Source organism: Salminus brasiliensis, chromosome 8 (genome assembly GCF_030463535.1).
Source record: "Salminus brasiliensis chromosome 8, fSalBra1.hap2, whole genome shotgun sequence".
Lineage (NCBI taxonomy): Eukaryota > Metazoa > Chordata > Actinopteri > Characiformes > Bryconidae > Salminus > Salminus brasiliensis.
The window spans coordinates 9034515-9055090 of NC_132885.1; the positions used below are offsets into that span (position 1 = coordinate 9034515).

General features: G+C 41.9%; 1 protein-coding gene across 2 annotated transcripts in view; it reads left to right on the forward strand.

The window, feature by feature from the left end:
* The first annotated feature begins 722 nt into the window (after positions 1-722).
* Positions 723-20576, forward strand: part of LOC140560887 (activin receptor type-1-like) — a 59156-nt gene continuing 39302 nt past the window's right edge. The window contains exon 1 of one of the 2 annotated variants that reach the window (XM_072685532.1): positions 723-1010. Coding sequence is in view for 1 of the 2 variants with exons in the window: in XM_072685529.1 (XP_072541630.1) it covers positions 13157-13170 (14 nt within the window). In the remaining variant the exon portion in view is untranslated. Of the gene's footprint in view, positions 1011-12584; positions 13171-20576 lie in introns of those variants that run through there. The other variant, XM_072685529.1, reaches the window with a different exon arrangement.

Consider the following 20576-nt stretch of genomic DNA (forward strand, 5'->3'; position numbering starts at 1 on the left):
ACTCAGGCAGGGGAATGTAAGCTATACGTTACAGTGTGGTGTTTTCTGACTTTGCGAGATAAAAGTGTAAAACATCATATTATATTTTAATTAAAATGATTTTAATTTCAATCTCCATCTTATCCCAATCCCTACACCAGCAAAAAAATAAAATAAAAATCAGAACAGCCAATTAAACCCACAAAATAATGTTATGGGGTTTGATAAACAGATAAATAACGTCCCTAAGATAGGTGAGGTACCTGGATAAAGTAAAGTAAGATATAAAGTAAAAATAAATCAATTATCAATACCATATAATCATAAATAGATCAACATTACGTACATGTTAATGCTATTTTACATTTTTGTACCATTTTAAACCTGCAAAACATTCATATTTTTAAAATAGAAAGTTATTGAGTTTGTACTGGATTATAAAATGCATATAATTATACAATTACAATGCTGAGAACTTCAGTTAGTTAATTTAGAAACATTCAGCACACAGACTGAACTAATAATAAGTAATAACGATAGTATATAATCATATAAATAATAGTAATCATTACTCCAATTAATCTACATAATATTTAGTCACATTAGCTGACTTTATTTATTTATCTGAACGCAGTTCAATTACGCAGCTGAATCAGTTCAACTCGATCCATTGAAAAACGAACCTGTTCAAACGAACCGATTCGTCAGTGAGTAGGAGTGCTCTACTTCCTCCGAGAGGGAGAGGGAGGAGTGTGGAGGGCCAGGGTCACAGGCAGCGGCAGTTCACGCAGTAATGCGGTTCAGTCGGGTTAATAGCGACCATTTCTCGGAGTCTGTCAACTTCATGAACGTCGAGGGACGGTGTTCGTAACCGGAGCCGGAGACTTTTATGCTGCCGAGTCTTCTAACCCGACTCGTCGTGTCTGACTTCCACGGGAATGGCAGCAGAGTAGCTCGGGGCGAGCTGCCCGAAATAACTCGGACTTTTCTTTTTAAAGCACTTGGTGAATCCCCGTGGGCTCGAAGGCGAGGTAAGGCTCTGCCTGTGTCTCTGAACCGCGTCTGCTTTATTTATCCGCCCTCATGCCGGAGAAAACTGGCCCGTCTGCTTCTTTTCTTCTCCTCGGCGACTGTCTGTCTGTCTGTCTGTCTGTCTGCCTGCCTGCCTGCCTGTCTGTCTGCCTGTCTGTCTGCCTGCCTGTCTGTCTGTCTGTCTGCCTGTCTGTCTGCCTGCCTGTCTGCCTGTCTGTCTGTCTGCCTGCCTGCCTGTCTGTCTGCCTGTCTGTCTGTCTGTCTGTCTGTCTGCCTGTTTGTCTGTCTGTCTGTCTGTCTGCCTGTCTGTCTGTCTGTCTGCCTGCCTGTCTGCCTGTCTGCCCCACTCCACAACTTTATTTCAGCTGTAGTTCAGCCTCCATCTGAACATTGTATCCTGTGTTCTGCACTAATGCGTGAATATGATGATGGTAATTATTATTAATGATGCCCATATCGCTTTATTTTCATGCATCTCATTAAATTTCACCATAAATCTGCAAAAGCCAAGTAAAGCAAAGCCTGCATCCAGAACCCCATTCTTTTACAACTGCACAGACCTTGCTGGAGACTAAAGGGATGCACCGATACAGAAAGAAGTATCGGGGTTTGATCTCAGTGTTTTATTATTGATGCTTTAGAGAAATAAATAAAATATATAAATATATGAATATAAATTAGTCATATGTAGCAAAAACCTTGTACCTCCAAAAACACAATTTTGCAGAAGAAGATAAAATAACATTTAAAAAGATTTTATTCCGAGTCATTTTGGGGCATTTCATTTATCATCAAATTTTGATGCTATATATATATATATATATATATATATATATATATATATATATATATATACATACATACACATGGTGTATGCTCAGCGGTTAGAGCGCCGGGATATTGATAACAGGGTTGTGGGTTCGATTCCCGGGCTCGGCAAGCTGCCACTGTTGGGCCCTTGAGCAAGGCCCTTTACCCTCTCTGCTCCCCGGGCGCTGGAGTTGGCTGCCCACCGCTCTGGGTGTGTGTGTACTTACTGCCCCTAACACATGTGTGTGTGTGTGTGTGTGTGTGTGAGTGTGTGTTCACTACCAGATGGGTTAAATGCGGAGGACACATTTCGCTGTACAGTGACAAATACGTGCACCTAAGATATATATATACATACACATACACACATACATATATACGTGTCTGTATGTATGTATCTGTCGGATGGCGGCATTAAAGACTATTAAAAAGCTAAGGCTGACCACCACTATTAAACGGACCGCTGTTTGTAGTTGTATTTCAGTAGTGTGAGTAGATAAAGCAGTCCCAGACTTTAAAATATGAGCAGAACCTGTTTCACCAGGCTGGTCTATGTTCTATATTCTGTAGACTTAGGTTCTGTCTGTCAGACTGTATGCATGTACCCACCCATTAATAGCTTCAGAAAGTGTCTGTATTACCAAGATTAGGGTCTGATTCAGACGTCTACACCTTGGGCAAGACTCCAAACCCTGCGTTCTGCTGCCTGTGTAACATGATTCTCATGTGAGTTGCTCTGGATATGAGCATCAGCCAAAAGAATTATGATGGTGCTTCATCGATGCTTTGGGGATGTGTTGGCGAGTTAGGGATGAGGTGGGGTAGGGTGGTGATCATGCAACATCCTGACCTCAATAATGCTCTTGTTGGTGAATGCAATCAAATTCTCATGGCAAGGCTTTACAATTGAATACTAAGACTTAAGACCTAAGCAGTAAAGGCAACGACTCCTACAAAGCAGGATATGCTCTTAAGTTTTAGAAGAAACAATGAAGGAGCAGGTTCTGTGGGATTGTGGTAGACCTTAGCAGAGGTTTCTTGTGATCGTACAGGAGGACCTCAACCAGGTGTGAAGTGTGTCCAGTGACGGTTTAATGCGTAAGACTGCTACAATGATCTGGGTGGAGGTGATTTTGCTGGGGTTTGCAGACAGACTCCAGTAAGTTGGCGTGAGCCGGCCGTCCATTGGCACCTTGTTATTGAGCCTTTGTCATGCAGACTGGTCTACAGGTTCGGCTCACGTCCGGGCAACGTGCGTCCATCAGCCCCATGCGGTGCACTCCGCATTACAATGGCTCCAGTCTGGGGGAAGAAGGAAAAGGGGGAGACCTGCACACTTCATTCATCACTTAACACTTTAGGTCCAGCGCCAGAACGGCGTGAGCAGCTGTGATTCGTCTGTATTTATGACTTTGCTGCAGTCGGCCAGAGTAACTTCAGGTGTTTGTGTTGGACCTTGTAGGGTGTTGTCTGCCTTAGTTGACATTGTCTAGTAGTGGTAATGGTTTAAGCTCTTGTGGTGTAACTGTGGAGATGTTCCTCTACTCATTTGAAAGGCTTCAGTTCACCCGTTGGTGAAGGGCTTCATATAAGCTGTGAAATGTCCGATCATGCAGGAATTAGACAATTATTAAAACAGACAATTGCTTTAAAATATATCAGTACTGGGAACTTGACCTCTCCACTGTTTAGATTTGACCAATATTTAATTTCAGTATTTGATGAGTGTTTATTGTAAACTGGGCAAGCAGATGTTTGGGTGATGCTAAGCTACTGAGCTAATAATTCATAAATCATTTATTTTACTGCTTTCATACCTTTTTTTTTTTTTTTCATTAAACAACTTGATGACCAGGACCCTTATACCTAATCCCTGTAGGGTTGCAGCAGTACATTGGTTTTAGGAGTACCATGGTGGGTACCATGGGTGTCCGAACGGCCGAGTCGCTCGCTGTCTTCAAACACAGACTGAAGACCCTCCTCTTCAGAGAGTACTTGGACGAATAGTTCTATGGTCTTGTGTTTAGCAATGTCTAAGCTTAGAGGTATCTTTTGAATTATTAGTCTATTCTAACTAGCTAAGGCTTTTCTTGGGTAAATAGCAAAGCACTTTGTAAGTCGCTCTGGAGAAGAGCGTCTGCTAAATGCCGTAAATGTAAATGTAAATGTAATTAATGGAGACAATAAGCTGAGAAATCTATAAGGAAAATTATCATTCGTTTTCTTATTAATTTATATTTAGAAGAGATATATATGTTGTTTAGTAAATTCTTTTTGTTTAAACATGAATTTTTCTTTTCATTAATTTAAGTATCAATGTATTATTTTAGCAATGACTACAGCAGAATTGTGAAATTCTATTTTCTGAGATGCTCATACTGTGAGAATATCATCCTGTTGCAACCCTAGCTGTAGGTTCCTCTAAAATGGAGCACTTCACCCAAACACCCTGAATAGTGGGATTCAGTCTTCAGATTTCCCCTTCAGGAGCAGAGGTGGAAAATTCAGATTCATAAAGGAACAGTCCTCAGCCCCAGGATCGTGTCCAACCGCCTGGACCCTTTTGCTGCTGGTTTGAGCTCATTACAGAAGCCAGGCAGTTGGAACAAAGTGCTGGAGAAGATTTCAGCTTTCCGGACCTGAACCTTCGCTTAAGGGTACCGACAGACCTTTGGTGGAGTGTTGGGTTTGGCTGCATATCTCAAAACCAGCTTCTCTGGAAAAGAGCTGTGGTTCATACATGCATTCATACAGAGGCTTTAGGGTTATTTGACTTTCAGCTGAGGTCTTAAAGCCTGTTTGGTGAATCGTCTTGTGTGCGCTCGAGTCTTTTGTGAAGAGTGAATTGGTGAAATTAGACTGAATGCGGTTGTAAAGGGGGTTTTCTTCTCCTGACGACTCCGGTCTCAGCCCAGACAGGCAATTGTCCTCAGTCAGGCTTCACTGAGCTGTCGTAGTGGGTTGGGTTATGATGCGGGGCTACACAGAGGAACTCTCCCATAAACATGCGCATTGTCTGCCTTTGTGACGATGAGCCAGGTGTGTGTGTTTTTGAGAAGGGTCTGGTCACAGGGATGTGTTCAGACTGGTTTGGCTGGGCGGAATGAGGCATGGTATCACAGATGAAAACGATAAACTGTGTTAACGTGCAGCGTCTGCAGCCTGAAGTATGAACTTTACTACAGAGGACAGTGAGAGAACCAGAGTAATGATTATAGACAGTGATACACAACCTGCACATAGATTTAATTGGATATACAGTACTGTGCAAAAGTTTTAGACACCTAAGCACATTTTTTAAAGCATTGCTCTCAGTAAAAAGGAGCAAGAGCTTCTCATTCTGAAGAAAGTAGTGAGATCTTGTGGGTGAGCTAGTCTGAAGAACAGAGCTCGGTTCCTCCAGGGTTCTCCTGGACGCCTCCCAGTCCAGCCAGCTCAGAGTGGAGGATGTGTTGAACTCCATCCGCAGCAGCAGCAGCAGCTCACCTGATTTACCATCATTAAGCCCTAAATTAACACCAAACCAGGTGTTGATCTGAGAGGAATTCTAAATAATACCAGACCCCATGAGGAGAACTTTGGAGATGTTCTAATGATGAACACAGTGATTGAGAACCACCACCACTTTCTGTAGGAGTGTTATTATTAATGTTTATTCTAATATCAGTGTTTTACTGAGGAGATAAACACTTACTGCCTAGATAAGCAGCTTTTTCATTTCTACACATATCATTTGCACAATTGTTGTGTATATATTTATCATTTAAAACCAAAAAATATCTTTATTAGCAAATATTAGTATTTTAATGAAATAAAAATAACTGTACTGAGTATAGGAGAATAACTAAATAACAGTTTTTAGTTTAGCAGTTTGTGTTGCTACTGATGTATTTAGACTGTGATTACATGATAAATATTGTTTATCATGAAAAAAAAATGTGATAGTATTTTTACATTATCACCCAGCCCTAGTTGGATCATTAACATCTAGTAAGTTCTGGTGAATTTTAATATTGCAAGGAAAATATGTAATATATTGCAGTGTCAGTTTTTTTTCTTCCCAATATCGTTCAGCCCCTGATACAGACTGAGCAGCTGTCCGACACGTGAACGGAGCATGTGGATAAAACCGAGCCAGAAGGCAACCCGGCCACACATTCACAGTGGCCTCACACTGAGGAGAGAGGGAGGTCACATAACGCTCAACATGGCGTCTGATTAGGGCTGGGCAATATGGTAAAAATACTATATCACAATATTTACGAATATTTTTTGGCAATATTTTGCATGATATTTATCACGATACATGTAAACACAGACTAAATACATCAGTGGCAATAGATCCTTAAAAAATACTATTCAGATCCTCTCCCATACCGAATACAGTACATTTTTAATTAATATCTGCTTAGATATGCTTAGAAAAGCATATCACCTTTTTTGTTATCACAATACAATAAAATATAGTCATATTGCCGAGCTCTACATCTGATTACAGATGAAGTCCCACCCTTCAACAGGTTGAGCTTTTGGCACTGACCAGGCCGTGTCAAAATGAATGTCACTAATACAAACAAAGCAGTAAAACAGAATACTTGTAGACTAAACGCTAAAATTACTGTCTCACAAATTTTACTTTTTTTTTTTTTCTGATCCAAAAAATGATGAATAATAAAATGAAAACTGATTAATAATAATTATTATTGTCATCTTTTGTATTAGCAGGAAAGTTTATTCAAACAGTTTAAATTTCTCAGAGTAAGTTTTTATATCTTTATGTCTTTATTGTCTTCATGTTAGTTAGCCAATGAATAAAACAATCTCTAGTTATTTGGTGATTAAGCGAATTATCATCTGAATAATCTGTTAATCGTTTCAGTAATCAGTCATTTATTCGACTGAAAATAGTGGTTTGTTTTAGCCTCTTTTTTAATTTCCAATTTTTCCAATTTTTCATTTCGACAGCGAGACAAGCACTCCGGCCCATACTATTAGCAGAAAAATGAAAAGCTGTCATTATTGTCTGAATGCCTGATGATTTTAAGATTGAACTCTTTGAATTTTGAATTTTATGGCCTGATTAACATGTCATTATTTAATTCATACTAATTAACATTTAAATGACATGTTGAAAGTATTATGAGTATTATACATTTCTAAGTTTAAGATCCACTGAAAACCAGCACTCAGGCTTTTTTCTGTCCTGCACCGAAGTGGTGGAACGAACTTCCCCTGAGTGTCCGAACAGCAGAGTTGCTCGCTGTCTTCAAACGCAGACTGAAGACTCACCTCTTCCGGGAGTACTTGGGCAAAGTGTAGTGTTGAGTATTATGGTCTTCATATTATTTGTATCTTAGTCTATTCAAACTAGCTAAGGATATTATCTGAGTAAACAGTGAAGCACTATTGTATGTCGCTCTGCGTAAGAGAGTCCGCTAAATACCATAAATGTTAATGGCAATGGAGTATTGAATTGTTTGTAAAAAAGCAATATTAAAAAAGTCTCCCTCTATTTACGTTATGGTTTAACTGTAACATCCCCAAAACTCTTAATTCTTTCTCACTAAAAAGCCCAATTTTTAGCATCTTATTGCCCAGTCCTTTACAGTCTAATCAATTAACGTATGTTCTCAGTGGCTCAGCTGAGATTAGCTGGCAGTGAACCTGATGATTACGCAGATTGTAAATTATCTTACTGCCCTCTCTTACAATAACAAACACCACCTGATGGACACACTCCATATATCCTACTCCAGTGGCAGCACTTGGAGTCTTTGGAGGCTGTATGTTGTTTGTTATGGTTTTAGATGGTTTTGATTTAGTTTAGTTGATTAGAAAACTGGATATGATCTAATGCGTCAGGCCCGGTTCTGATCATACTCCCTCATCTCCGTTTGTGTACTCGCATGTCAATGCCACAGTTTGTGTGAGACTCTACGGTGTTTGCCTGTGGTCTGGAGGGTGTCTGGGAGCGTGAGTAGTGGGGGTAGATTGCTGTACCCCATGCTGACCACCATTGTCTGAAGGGAGACGTCCTGCTGGGCCTTTTAAGCTGCGTCACGTCCTGGAGTCAACTGATAGCACTCTGATAGCAGGACGGTCGGCTCCTTGGCTCCTTTTCTCCTCGCTATCTCTCCCTCTCTGTCTGTCTCTCTCTCGCTCGCTCGCTCGCTCGCTCGCTGTCTGGACTTCCTGCATGTAGTCAGTGGATACCTCTTGGAGAGCTTCTCTTGGCACTGAATAAAAACCCACTGATAAGGTAGGCACCACGTGAAAATGGAGCTAGGCTCTGAGCCTGGGGCTAGATTACACTCTTTGGCTACAGAAGCACAAATGCCTAATACTTGCTTTCAGACCGTCTTGGTAAAAGGTACTTTCCATGTATTGGATGGAGTCTGTACTCTTCGGAAACTCTGGAATCCTCTAAGCATAAAGGGATGGCATTTTGGACCGACCTTAAAAGCTCTACATTGGTCATATGGTCAAATTAGGAATTGCACAATGCAAATGTTTCAAAAACCAGTCATGTCTCGACTGAATTTATTGCTATTAAGGGGATTGCAGTTGGTGGTTGGTGTAGTGCAGTGGGCACCAACATCACCTTCCTAGTGACTGGGTCACTAGGATCAGTCAAGCACACTGCACTAGACCAATACGAGCTCTGGATAATGAACAATTGTGTATCTTTCACCAATCTGCTGCTTTAATGTGATTGGACAATGTCTTTCAAACTGCCAAGACTTGCTAACTGTCTACTGGCCAAGTGTAGGTAGCTGTACTGTCAACAGCAGTGTCGCAGACTGGCATCATGGCGCGAATGACTTGTACTGTAAATTTCGTGTAATAGTCTCTAACTTATTTCTCTCAGAAGCATCTGATCACATGTTGGTACCGTTCTGCTCCAACCTTTTATTTCCAAAATTGGTTGGATGTGACAGTAGATATTGATACAAATCATAGTTTTCCAAAATCACATTTCCAGATACAGTTGTAACGATATACTCAGCCAATATTTTGTTTTGATTCACAATACTCGCTTTATAATTCAGTGATTTTCTGATATTCTAATCAAACTTTGAATGAAGATGCAAAATCTACAGAGACTGCAGCGAGAGGTTTGATCAGTGTGTTCTTGGCGTCAGAGTTCAAACAGTGTAAATTGTAAATATTAGTTATCCATGCTCCCCAAGGTCCTTCAGTATGTATGACTATGTCGGGACCGTGATTTTACGATGTGTTGTTACTCCCAGAGTATCTGCTAATATTTAAGTTTGCATTATTAATATTAACAGGTCCGGCTAATGCGTGTTACCAATGATGCGGACGTTTGCGTTCAAACATACAGCTCCTCCGGATATGGTGCAGAAAAGTTCTGGGTTACCGTGCACGTCTGAAAGGGGCAAAGGAAGCTTTATCATCTCAGGACGTCTTTCAGTGCTTTTCATCATAACTTCTTCTCTACAACCTCTTTGAATCGTGACTGCGACTCATATTTCTGATTGACATTTGACATTGTCAGTGTCCACCTCAGGTTTAGAGAAATGTGTCTGCTGTTGCTAAGCAGCAAGACAACCTGACCCAACCAAACCCAGAGAAAAGAGCAGTGCTACTTTGGGGTCATTCGAGGAGAAGTCGACGATGAATAGGGCCGTGATGTCACGGGTGTAATTACGGAGTCTTAACACCGAGCGTTTAGGTCCAAGCTGCCAACTCTCCCTTGTTTCCTGCCACACTAATGAAGCCCAGAAAAACGGAGATACGACACACCAGCTCGTAGAGCCTAGAGGTGAACGAGTAGCCACTGAAGTTATGATTCAGTTATTAACTTGTTCCGTAATGCCCAGTTATAACGAATTTTAGCACATAGCATCTGGTTTGAATACAGTGGAGTTCCCGTTGCACCAAATCGGACCTTTTACAGTATAAAGCATTATAAAGACTCATTAGCTGAGCTGATATTTGGTTAATATCATCTTAAAAATGGTGTGTGTGAACCATTGCTTTCATAACAGAATGCTTGGTTACTGTGACCAGATCACGACACGCAGCAAACCCTGACATTTGTTAAATTAATGTCCATGTGATAATACTAAGATTCAAGTTCTGGCATGTCTGACTTCACTTAGTATGATATCACATCACCAGGTGCTGACTGATACCAGTGTTACTCAGGTCCAGTCCCAAAGATCAGCTGCCCAGAATGTTTTCCCTGCCCCAACACGGCTTTTTGAACTAGTGAACTTGTTAATTAGCCAATTACTTGAAGCAGATGTGTTGCAGCAAGGAGGAAATCACTAAACTCAGCCATATTGTATTTGCGGACCCTCAATGGTGCTTGAACCAAATGCACTGAGTTCATTTTCATCAACGAGTTCTGCGTAGTGGGACTGCAGCGATTAGTTGACATAACGCTCTGTAATGTTCATGTGATACATGAGGCCTTTCTGCCAGAGTACGGTACATTTACATGAGGTATAGGAGGTGATGTATTTTCTATTTTCTCAGCATCATAAAAGAAGAAATTGCTTGTCGCACAGACTGAACTGTGAGCGATGAATGACTGAGCTCGGATGGTGGAAAGGGAAAGAGAAAACATCTGAAAGCGTAATAATGTGATGATGATTTGACCTAACATCTCACAGATGATACATACAGAGTCTTTGTGTTTGTCCCCTGAAGCTCATTAAAATCTGGTGTGCTGTGTGTCTGCGGTGTTGTAGTCAAATTCATGTGTGTGTTCTCCTGTTTTCCTATCACTGTATAAAAGGTGTTTATTGCTGTCTTTATTGTTGGATGCACTGTGATCGATTCTGGGTGAGTTGTTGCACATTCAGAACACAGCTCAGATCGGTGAGCAGAGCAGAGAATTGTTATTGATTTGCTACGGCCTAATGGGCAATAAATCGTTGTAATAAATCAATATATTGATTATATAACTTTCATTTGCATTCATTGCATAGCATGAGGCCTAGATGATATCTGAAGAATAGTTAGCATGATCTTGTTATATTCTTATTGTCTTATTGGTGGATTAGTATTGTTTTCCATCATTGCAATGGATAGATTCTGGAAGATGATTGGGGGAAATCATGAAGTATTAGATTCTAGTCATTTCAATACTAGTCATTTAATTCAGTCATAAATTCAGATTTATTTATATAACGCTTTTCACAACCAGGGTTTTACAGAGCAACTTTACAGGGATTTTGGTCCGAGCCTCTTTACAGCGAACAAAATTCAACAGTAGCAGGAAAAACGTCCTCAGATTGAAAGAAACCTTGAGAGGAACCCAGACTCAAAAGGGAAGCCATGCTCCTTTGGTTGCTCTCTGAGAGTCTCACGAGTTTACGCCGTTACACTTGTGTCGGTAGTTCAGCAGTTAGTTAGTCAGTAGCAGCAGCTCTAGGCTGTCTTGATACTCGGTGGATCTGTAGCTGAGCTAGCTAAACAAAGGCTCTGTCGGAGTCGTCCTCATCTAAACCTTTCTAAGTTGGCTTTCAGTCAGCCCGGCCGTGTTTGTTCTGTGGTCAGCAGATTGTTAGCTAAGGCTTCTTGCAGTTGTTGTCAGACCGATTTAACATTTTACTGAATGGCTGATTTTTAAATTTTGTGCATGGTGGTCACTAGAGCGGGGCAGTATGATGATATTTTATTGTATCGTGATGAATTTTGTTATGGTGATGATGATAATATGCTTTTCTAATCATATGTAGGTTACTGTTAGTGCTTAATAAACACTGATCAGCTGCAGGTTTCATTACTAACAGTGTAATTAGATTGGTTTAATCATATGAAGAGCAGCAGATGTTGATTATAAATCACTGTATTCAGTACGGGAGAGGATCTGAATAGTAGTTTATAAGAATCAGTCACTACTGATTGTGATAAATCTCATCACGAAAAAAGCCTTTAAATATCGTGATGTAATATTTTTACCATATCGCCCAGCCCTAGTGGTCACTCAGATTATCACACTGTGAACAAAACGAAGCTCCAGAAGCCACGTAACAGCAAACCATCTGTGCTGCTTGCCCAGCCCTACTGTCCAATACTACCATGACTGTTTTCCTTATGTTGGATTTTTAGAAATCTCAGTATATTGAATCATATCCCTCGTATCGTGATGCCTGTCATATCTGATACACATCCCCAATGTTTGCTGCTTGTTGGATACTCATTTGTTTACAGTGGGTTAAATATGTCCCTCCTTCTCTAAGTTGACATATGAGTGTATATGAATGTCTCATTGGACATTGCATACCTCTCTCTACTGTCTCTGTATGTCTCGCTCTCTCCCACTCTCTGTGGGAAGATTTGTGTCTCTGCTGTCTCAGAGTGGGTATATGTCACTCAATGTATGTGCCTGCTTCTGTCCAAGCAGATGTATTTTTGTGTGTGTATGTCTGTCTCTGCTTCTGCAGAGGCCCTGCAGCTGCCTTTTCACAATAACACAGAGTGTATAATTTGTCCACGTAAGCCTGAGTCTTTCTGAGCAGGAGGAAGAGAGGGGGAGAGAGGGAGAGAGAGGAAAAGAGAGAGAGCGAGAGCGAGAGAAAGGGGGGAAACAGTCCTCCAACAGCAATCATTTTTCCGTGCACAGTAATTTTGCTGTCAGGAACAGCTGGCAGTATGGGTCGGAACAATGCGAGAGGAGAGGAGCAGAGCGGAGTGGAAGAGAAGAGTGGAGTGAGGGAGGGAGCGAGGGAGAGGGAGGAAGGGAGGGAAGCGTTGGGTTGGCAGAGACCCGAGGGGGATCAGATTTCAGACTCTGTCATTAAGGCCAGACTGCGCCATGCACGCGCTTTTATACCCAGACACACACACACACACACACACACACACACACACAGCTTCATGTCTGAGCAGGACGTTCTAAGTCTAATACGGGTATGTGTGTGTCTGTCTTTGTGTGTGTTTTAGGTCTTTTTTTTTTCTCTCTCTCCCTTTTTCCCCCCCTCTGTCTCTCTACCGTCTTCCTATCCACCTCTCTTGCCCCTCTTTTTCTTTCTTTCTCTCTCTCTCTCTCTCTCTCTCTCTCTCTCGCTCTTTCGTCCCATATCCCGCTTCCCGCTTTCTCCTGGGGTGTAGGAGGGGAGAATGTTTTTGTGTAGCTTAAAAAAAAAAGTGAGGGGCTGAGGGACCGTGAGCGAGCGAGCGAGTGAGTGAGTGAGAGAAAGGGTGTGTGTGTGTCTGGGAGAGAGGGGGAGAGAAAGGCAGGACTTGGCAGACGCACTGAGCGGCGAAGCAGCCGGCAGATCTCTTTTAGGATTCATCAGCTGAGACGGAGAGGGAGCCTGACGCGCGAGTGTGAGTGTGTGCACGCGCATGTGTGTGCATGCTGACATGCCAGTAAGTCTGAGCTTTTTTACTCCATATTCTGAGAGAGCAAGAGAGAGAGAGCGAGGGCTGAGTGTGAGGCTGTGTTTAGGCCTGTTTTGTTGAGTTTTGTTCAGTAGTTTTTCAGTCTGTAATAATCCTAAACCGTCTGCAGCCACAACAGAGAGAGAGAGAGAGAGAGAGAAGGGACTGCTGCTACCCTGATCGCAGACAGGCAGGAAGTGAGACAGAGAGGGACTGTGCAACACACACACACACACAAACACACACTCTTGTCCCAGTTCTGTGGCATTCCCCTCTCCTTCAGCAGGCTCTGGAGTGCGTTTATTGATTTCTGCGCCATGCGGTGCCCTGCTCTGTCTGTCTGTCTGTGTGTGTGTGCGCGTGTGTGTATTTGTGGGTGAAAAGACTGGGAAGGAGCCAGAGCGTCGTGTGTGTGTGTGTGTGTGTGTGTGTGTGTGTGTGTGTGTGTGTGGTGCTGCAGCACATCTGGCTCCTCTTGCTCCCATTACCCCCAGACTGCACTGGAGACAGTCTGCAATGCACATTTTATGAGTTAGCGCTGTCTCTGTCTATCTGTCTATCTGTTTCTCTTCCTCAGTCTCTCTTTGTCTGTCTCTCTCTCTCTCTCCCTCAAGCAAGTTTTCCATCCAGTAAGTTTTTGCGAATTTGGAAAAATTGCCACAAAAAACTTAAAGAAGAAGAAGACAAAAATTTGAAAAAACAAGCACCCAAATTTTTTAATTTTTTTATCGCTAAGACAGTATGGAAAGGTTATTAAAAAAGGTGGGAGAAAGATGAGGATTGAAAAGGTAGAAATGATTGAATAGGTAGTTTCTTCCTTAATAAATGTCTGAAGCCGTCACTTGATTCTATTATTATTTGGCATGGGTGGCCAGGGACTGGAGAACCGACTGGCCCTACAGATGGTCCGATCATGACACAGGTTGCTTTCCACATTCAGAAACGCCGAATCCAAAGCTGAATCCGTCTGTTTCTTTAGGTGCACCAGACAGCTCTCTTTATTTACACTTCGGTCAAATATTGTCCTCGACCGCTGTGTTATGATGCCCCAGCCCATAATATTTCTGTAAGTGATGTAAATTGCAGAATCTTAAACCGAAGTGTGAGCTCCTGGAGAAGATGCTTTTGAGAAGATGCTTGTACTCCGCGTGACTTTGCAGTAGAAGCAGTAAAACAGTAGCTGCAGAGCGTGCATGTGTGGGCATTAGTGCAGATTTTGCTAAGCCAAATGTACCATTAAGGCTCTGTGACATAGTAAGCTCAAAGGAAACCTCTGAAACATCTGTGCATTGCCGAGGCAGCGGTTCCTTTGAGGTTCCTGTGAGGTTCCTTTGAGGTTAAATGTATGGATGGGCCTGTGCTCGCTTGGCTCGGATCATAACCGGCAGATGTTTTTATATTGCAGCTAATAAAACTTCTCATCTCTGATCTGAGACCATAACCTAAAATCCTTCACAGTCTCATGATTTACTGCTTCAGCTGTGATGATAATAACTAGCATCGATTAGCCTGCACAAAGATGACTGTTGCATGCTGCGAAATGAGCCAGCTCATGTCAGGTGGTGGTGTTGTATGAACTTCTCCACTGTGCTAATTCTGGAGGCTTGAGAATTGTAGCATCCAGGCTAGCACCCAGAACTGAACCGGGCCTCGTTTTTCTTTGATTCTGTAGTACCAGAAGATGGTGTTACCCTGTTTGATGCTATATTTATAGCTGTAGGGGTGGCAGCATGACTACGTTTTGTTGTTGTTGTCAAATACAGTGTGACGGCATGCTTTTCTAAGCAGATTATGGGAGTTGGATCAGAACACTGACCAACTGCATCACAAAAGTTATAAATTACAAATAGAGCATTTTAGTCTGGTTTAATTGGCTTTTAGTGCAGCGCAGTTGAGTAGAAACCCATTACTTTCATGCTTTGATAACCATTTTAAATGCTGCTGCTTAAATAAAGCTTTTCTTACAGCCCCAACCTACCAAACTTCAGCGTAACAAAATATTATAATGTGTATCCAATTGATGTCTTCAAGTATCTTGATCTTATGACTTGCAATTTCTTCCACTCCTACTAGGCCCAACATAGGATGTGTTCCAATTGCATACTAATTACCAATACTAATAGTTTTCAGTATTCAGTATGTAGTATAGATAAACATGTCGAAGTTGAGTATACTGAGATATCCAAGATTCATACTCTGAGAATGGTTATATTGGGCACTATTATCCTACAGTGCAATGCAAAACTAAATGGGGGGGGGGTCATTTGCGGCAGTGAAGTTGTCATAGCAACACTTTGTAACTTCTGGTTAGTACACAACGGGTTATCATGTAAATATTTGGTGTACTAATCAGCCCAACCTGCACTATTAAGGTTCGTATATAGTATATATCTCATAGTATTAGTGTGTAGTATGCAATTGGAACACAGCCATGTAGTAGCTTTTATGCGAAAAACCCTCCAGAATGACAACTTTTAGGGGGAAGGTAAAAACCCTCTCAGCTTTCAATGGAAGTCACTGTAAAAGGATATTATTCTAAGTCATTTTAGGGCATTTCTATTGGTCCATTCATCACGGAATATTGACACAAATGCCAGATGTCTAAAAGTGAAAATGCCCAAAGGAAAATGGAGATACAAGGTTTTTGCCTGACCGCAATGAAATATTTACCATGTCAGTAAGCTATTAGAAAGATTTAGCGCAGGAGCATGTTGATGACATTGGTGGTACAGCCTGACTGTATCACAGACTTGCTGACATTTGTACAGTATGTGTGAGTTATGGTACTGTGATAGTTTCCTGTGCATGATGGACAGAGAGAGCCAGACAGAGCCAGACAGAGCGAGAGAGAGCGAGAGAGAGCGAGAGAGAGCGAGAGAGAGCGAGAGAGGAAGAGAGAGAGAGAGAGAGAGCATACAGAAGATTCTAGCTGGAGATAACATACGCTGCTGGACATTCTGGAGCCCAGCGAAGACACACAGACCCTCCGTAGTAAGGGATGATGAAGTAGAAGGGCATGGCATGAGTGAGGCCATCTTGCCAAAATTGCTCTGAGTCTCAAAGATGGCTTTCTGCCAAGGGACGGTTGATCGATAAAACTGGTTCGGATTCCCTTTTTTGCGTGTGTGGAGCAACGGTGATGACTCCAGCGATGCCAGTAATCTCAGAATGCCATCCATCGATAAGAGCGATCCAGACTACATGAAATTTCCATCGACTGAGAGGCTCAGGAGTTTTGTAAGACATTCGTGTTACAGTGTTAAGTATCTCGGCCTGAGATGGACACAAGCATTTCCTCACCGCCGCCTTTAGTCCAGGCATTTTTTATTTTTTTTATTATTTGCAGAAAGCATGTTTGTTCATTCCTGTGTGAGCTAACAGACGTGAAGGTCACCGGGAGTGTGTTTGAATTGGCCATGTTGTGGTGTGATGCTGGATCCATAGCCATGGTGACTATGTGAGTTACGCGGGTGACGAGGTTAGGGCTGGCCGGCTCTTAGCCTTCGCATGGTCATAAAACACTGGCTTAATTGTTTTTGGGCCCGCGTTTGACAAACTGTAAGAGAGTTCACATGGATTACTGCATCCCTGGCCACCTCGCAGCTGACCAAATGAGATTTGGGACTACGATGCAGCCCTTATTAATTACAGGAGAGGGCAGCAATGGAGTTAATGCACTACTCACTGCTGGTACATAAACTAGAGCTTTGAGGAACGGTGCCTTTGGGACTAAGCCCTTTACCTAGTGCTTTATTGCTTGATTAAAATCGCAAAGTAGACCAGGGGGGTACTTCACAAAGTAGGATTTTTCAGTTTAGCCACATAACATGGACCTAAACACAGGCCTGCCCAATGAGAATGCTTAATGGGAATGCCCCTTAATTTTCTTTCCTTTTAATATCCCTCAAGCCTGTCTTGTATTTGTTAACGTTTTAATCATGGACTAAAGTCATCTGGCTAATCCTGATTTGTTCAAATGGAGTTTAGAGACACTGACAATTGAGCAATTTGAGAAATTTAGTAGCATATAATTAAATAGGTTGGTTTTAATTCCCATTTTTGGACACAATACACAATAGTTCAAGAACTTGAGACACAATAGTTGAGAAAATACGTTCATAAGTAAGAATTTTAAGATACCAAGTCATTATCTTGAGAAAATATGTCATTATTTTGAGATATCAAGTCACATTCTTGAACATAGGTCATTATGTTGATTTTAACAAATCAGGTACTTGCACCTTTACCTTATTATATTGATATGAAGTCAAGATCACAATCGTATCATATTGTGCGTGGTTATCAACTGGAATTGCTGTTGATGCTAATGTGGGACAATACTAGCTAACAATAGTAACATGGGACATTAAAAGTGGGACATAAGTTGGCTAGATTTGTTGGTTGCACACATTCCACAGATAAAGGATTATCAAACCAGTTATCAAACTGGTTTTTGAAGCTGTTTTGAAATGTTGGAGTGTTTAACTGGTCCGTTTATGTGCTTCCGACGTCCGACTTCAAAGGTAAAACTGTGCTTTAGGTAAAAATCTCTATGATGAAAGTGTCCAGATTATACAAGCTAACATTCCCAAGTTCATGAACCACATGCATTTATGAATGAAACTAGACTGGTTACTGGTGATGATGACCATTCGAGACTTACTGATGACCAAGACCATTCACACGCTAGAAGCATTTCTTACATGCACATTAAACTATGTATTAGAGGCTTGTGCTCATCCAGCCGTTTTGCCACTAATTACACAAGTGGCCCACTTTTCCCTTGAGCCATATGACACATGGATGTAATTAGCGCTAGACTGTTATCTTGGTCTAGCTTCTCATAAGTGAGTGATTCACTCTTCTCGGGTCTTAACGGGCACTGCGTAGGGACCAGCGGGTCAGCTCTGACGCAGCTAAGGCCTGCACGGTAGGACGCGCCTCAAGATTTGCCTCGTTCTTTGTCATGCTGGCTGTTTCAGCCCCCATGGACGACTCTGGAGCCGCTTTGCCTCGAGGCCAGTCTGGCCGTCTGAGCTGAACGGACTGGTTTGTGTCTTTCCTTTGAGAGTCGTTTCCGTAATCTGAGCAGCGTTTGCATGCTCTCGCTTGGTGGTGCTACAGTATGACAGGGTGGCGAAGTGCTGTTAGCCCTCGGGTTCTGTCTTGCATTCATCGGGGCCTGTGGAAAGCGAGCAAATCGGCATTGACGTATAGAGGGGGAGATCTTTTGAATCTGGTTTAAGCCCAGATTTGAGGAGACCTCACGGTTATGGGTGCTCTCAAAATTCATCATTTGGTTCAGTACAGTACAGTGGCATCTCAAGCAGTTTTTTCATAGGGGATGGTCAGATGGTCTGTCCTAATTGTGGGCCTGCGTGTTACTTGTTACACATTGTGGAGTGCATGTAATGTTTTATTGTGTTAAAGGAACTGGTATTTAATTATCTACCTAGATCGAGCTGTGCTCTGGATCGTGTCTCTTAGGTAATGAGCTCTTGCAGCCTCTCCAGGTGCTTTGTAATAGTGTGGCTCCCACAGTTAAGCTGCACTTTTTGTAAGTTGCACTGGATAAGAACCTCGACTAACTCTGTGTTTCCCAAACTATCAAACTGATCCTCATTTTTGCTCTATCCCAAGTATTTGTTGGGAGTTGTAGCAAGAATATGGACCACCTGGAGGTCCCTAAGGTTAGAGAAGTACTGTGCTAAGTGACTAAATGTAAACATGCATACATACATACATACATACATACATGCATTCAGTATTTAAGCCTATGGTTTATTTGCACTAGTCTAATAGATGCTTTGCTCGATACCTGTGCAATGAATTGAGAGGCTCATCTTGAATGCTGCAATGCACAGTGTTATATATCAGTAAACTCATAGCTGGGTAATATACTGATTATTTTGGTGATTGTTGATTTTGAGTAATGCAGGTTTTAAAGGCTCAAAACAAATAGCTGAACAGTAATAATAGTAATAAAAATAGGCCTTTATGAGGCCGTTATAACAACACTGTGTATGTGAGTTTGTTTATACATGTTTTTTAGCCTCTTTTAAAGCACCATTATGCAAAAATTGGTATTTTGTGCTCCTGTACTCCCCCTACAGGTGGGGAGTGTATTTCACTGTAACACCACTGCAGTAAATGCAGATTCTCCTCATGCATTTTACAATTTGAGGTAATGGGCTCTTGCAGCCTCTCCAGGTGCTCTGTAATAGTGTGGCTGCACTTTTTGTAAGTTGCGCTGGATAAGAACCTCGGCTAACTCTGTGTTTCCCAAACCATCAAGTGGATCCTCATTTTTGCTCTATCCCAAGTATTGGGAGTTGTAGCAAAATCTTTTACCATCTGGAGGTCCCTAAGGTTGGAGAAGTACTGTGCTAAATGACTTAATGTAAACATAGACTAGTGCAAATAATCCACAGGCTTAAATACTGAATGCACTGCATTAGTCTATTTAGTCTAATTGATGTGTTGCTCGATACCTGTGCAGTGAATTCAGAGGCTCATATTGAAGAATGTACACTAATATGACTATGGAGCGATATGCAGGTCTATAGAAAGTTCCCGTGCAGCTCCACCAAAGTTTCATGTGAGGGAAAGCTGTAGGACAAGCTGCTTTTTGCCGTGTGTGTGTGTGTGTGTGTGTGTGTGTGTGTGTGTGTGTGTGTATATGTGAATAAACCTGAAAGAATGTGTGTCTGATTTCCTCCGTTCAGGAAGCAAAAGGAAATGAATGGTTGGGATCCGGTTGTGTAGGAAATACGGAACTCGGGGAGTGTGTGTGTAGGTGTGCTAGAGTCTGTGTGTTTGTTTTGGAGTGTAAACAGGCTGAAATTCGCCTCAGTCTGTAGGGTACATATGTTTCAGAAAGAAAAGGCTTGGGTATGTGGGTGGGTGTGTGTGTGTGTGTATTTGTGTGTACGTCTGTATCAAAACCACCTAAAGCCGCAGTTGACAGCTCTAAGCACATTAGTGAAAGGCAATGGGGGCATTAGCATTTGATTACATTCCTCTAGCTGTGAGAATGCTGGGGTGTAATGAATGCAGTAGGGGAAGACTGCACTGGCACGACTGAGTGGGCTGCCATATAGGCCCCACTGTGTCCTGAAGGCAATGGACTGCTCTATCTCCCTAATCTCCCCTATTACCTAGCCTTTACCTTCACTTCTGTTTTCACCACATGAGCAGATTAGACTTGATGGTCCCACATTTCTACACTCATGTTTAGCCTGTTGAACGCTCTGGGATCAGTTCATGCTGGTGTTGGGGCCTTATTTGTTACTTTTAGCTTAAGCTAATGGTTTCCATCTTAACGGTTATCACATGCACCTCGAATTAAACTGTTTAGTTTGCTAAGAAAAACTGAAATTGCTTTATTTTTATGT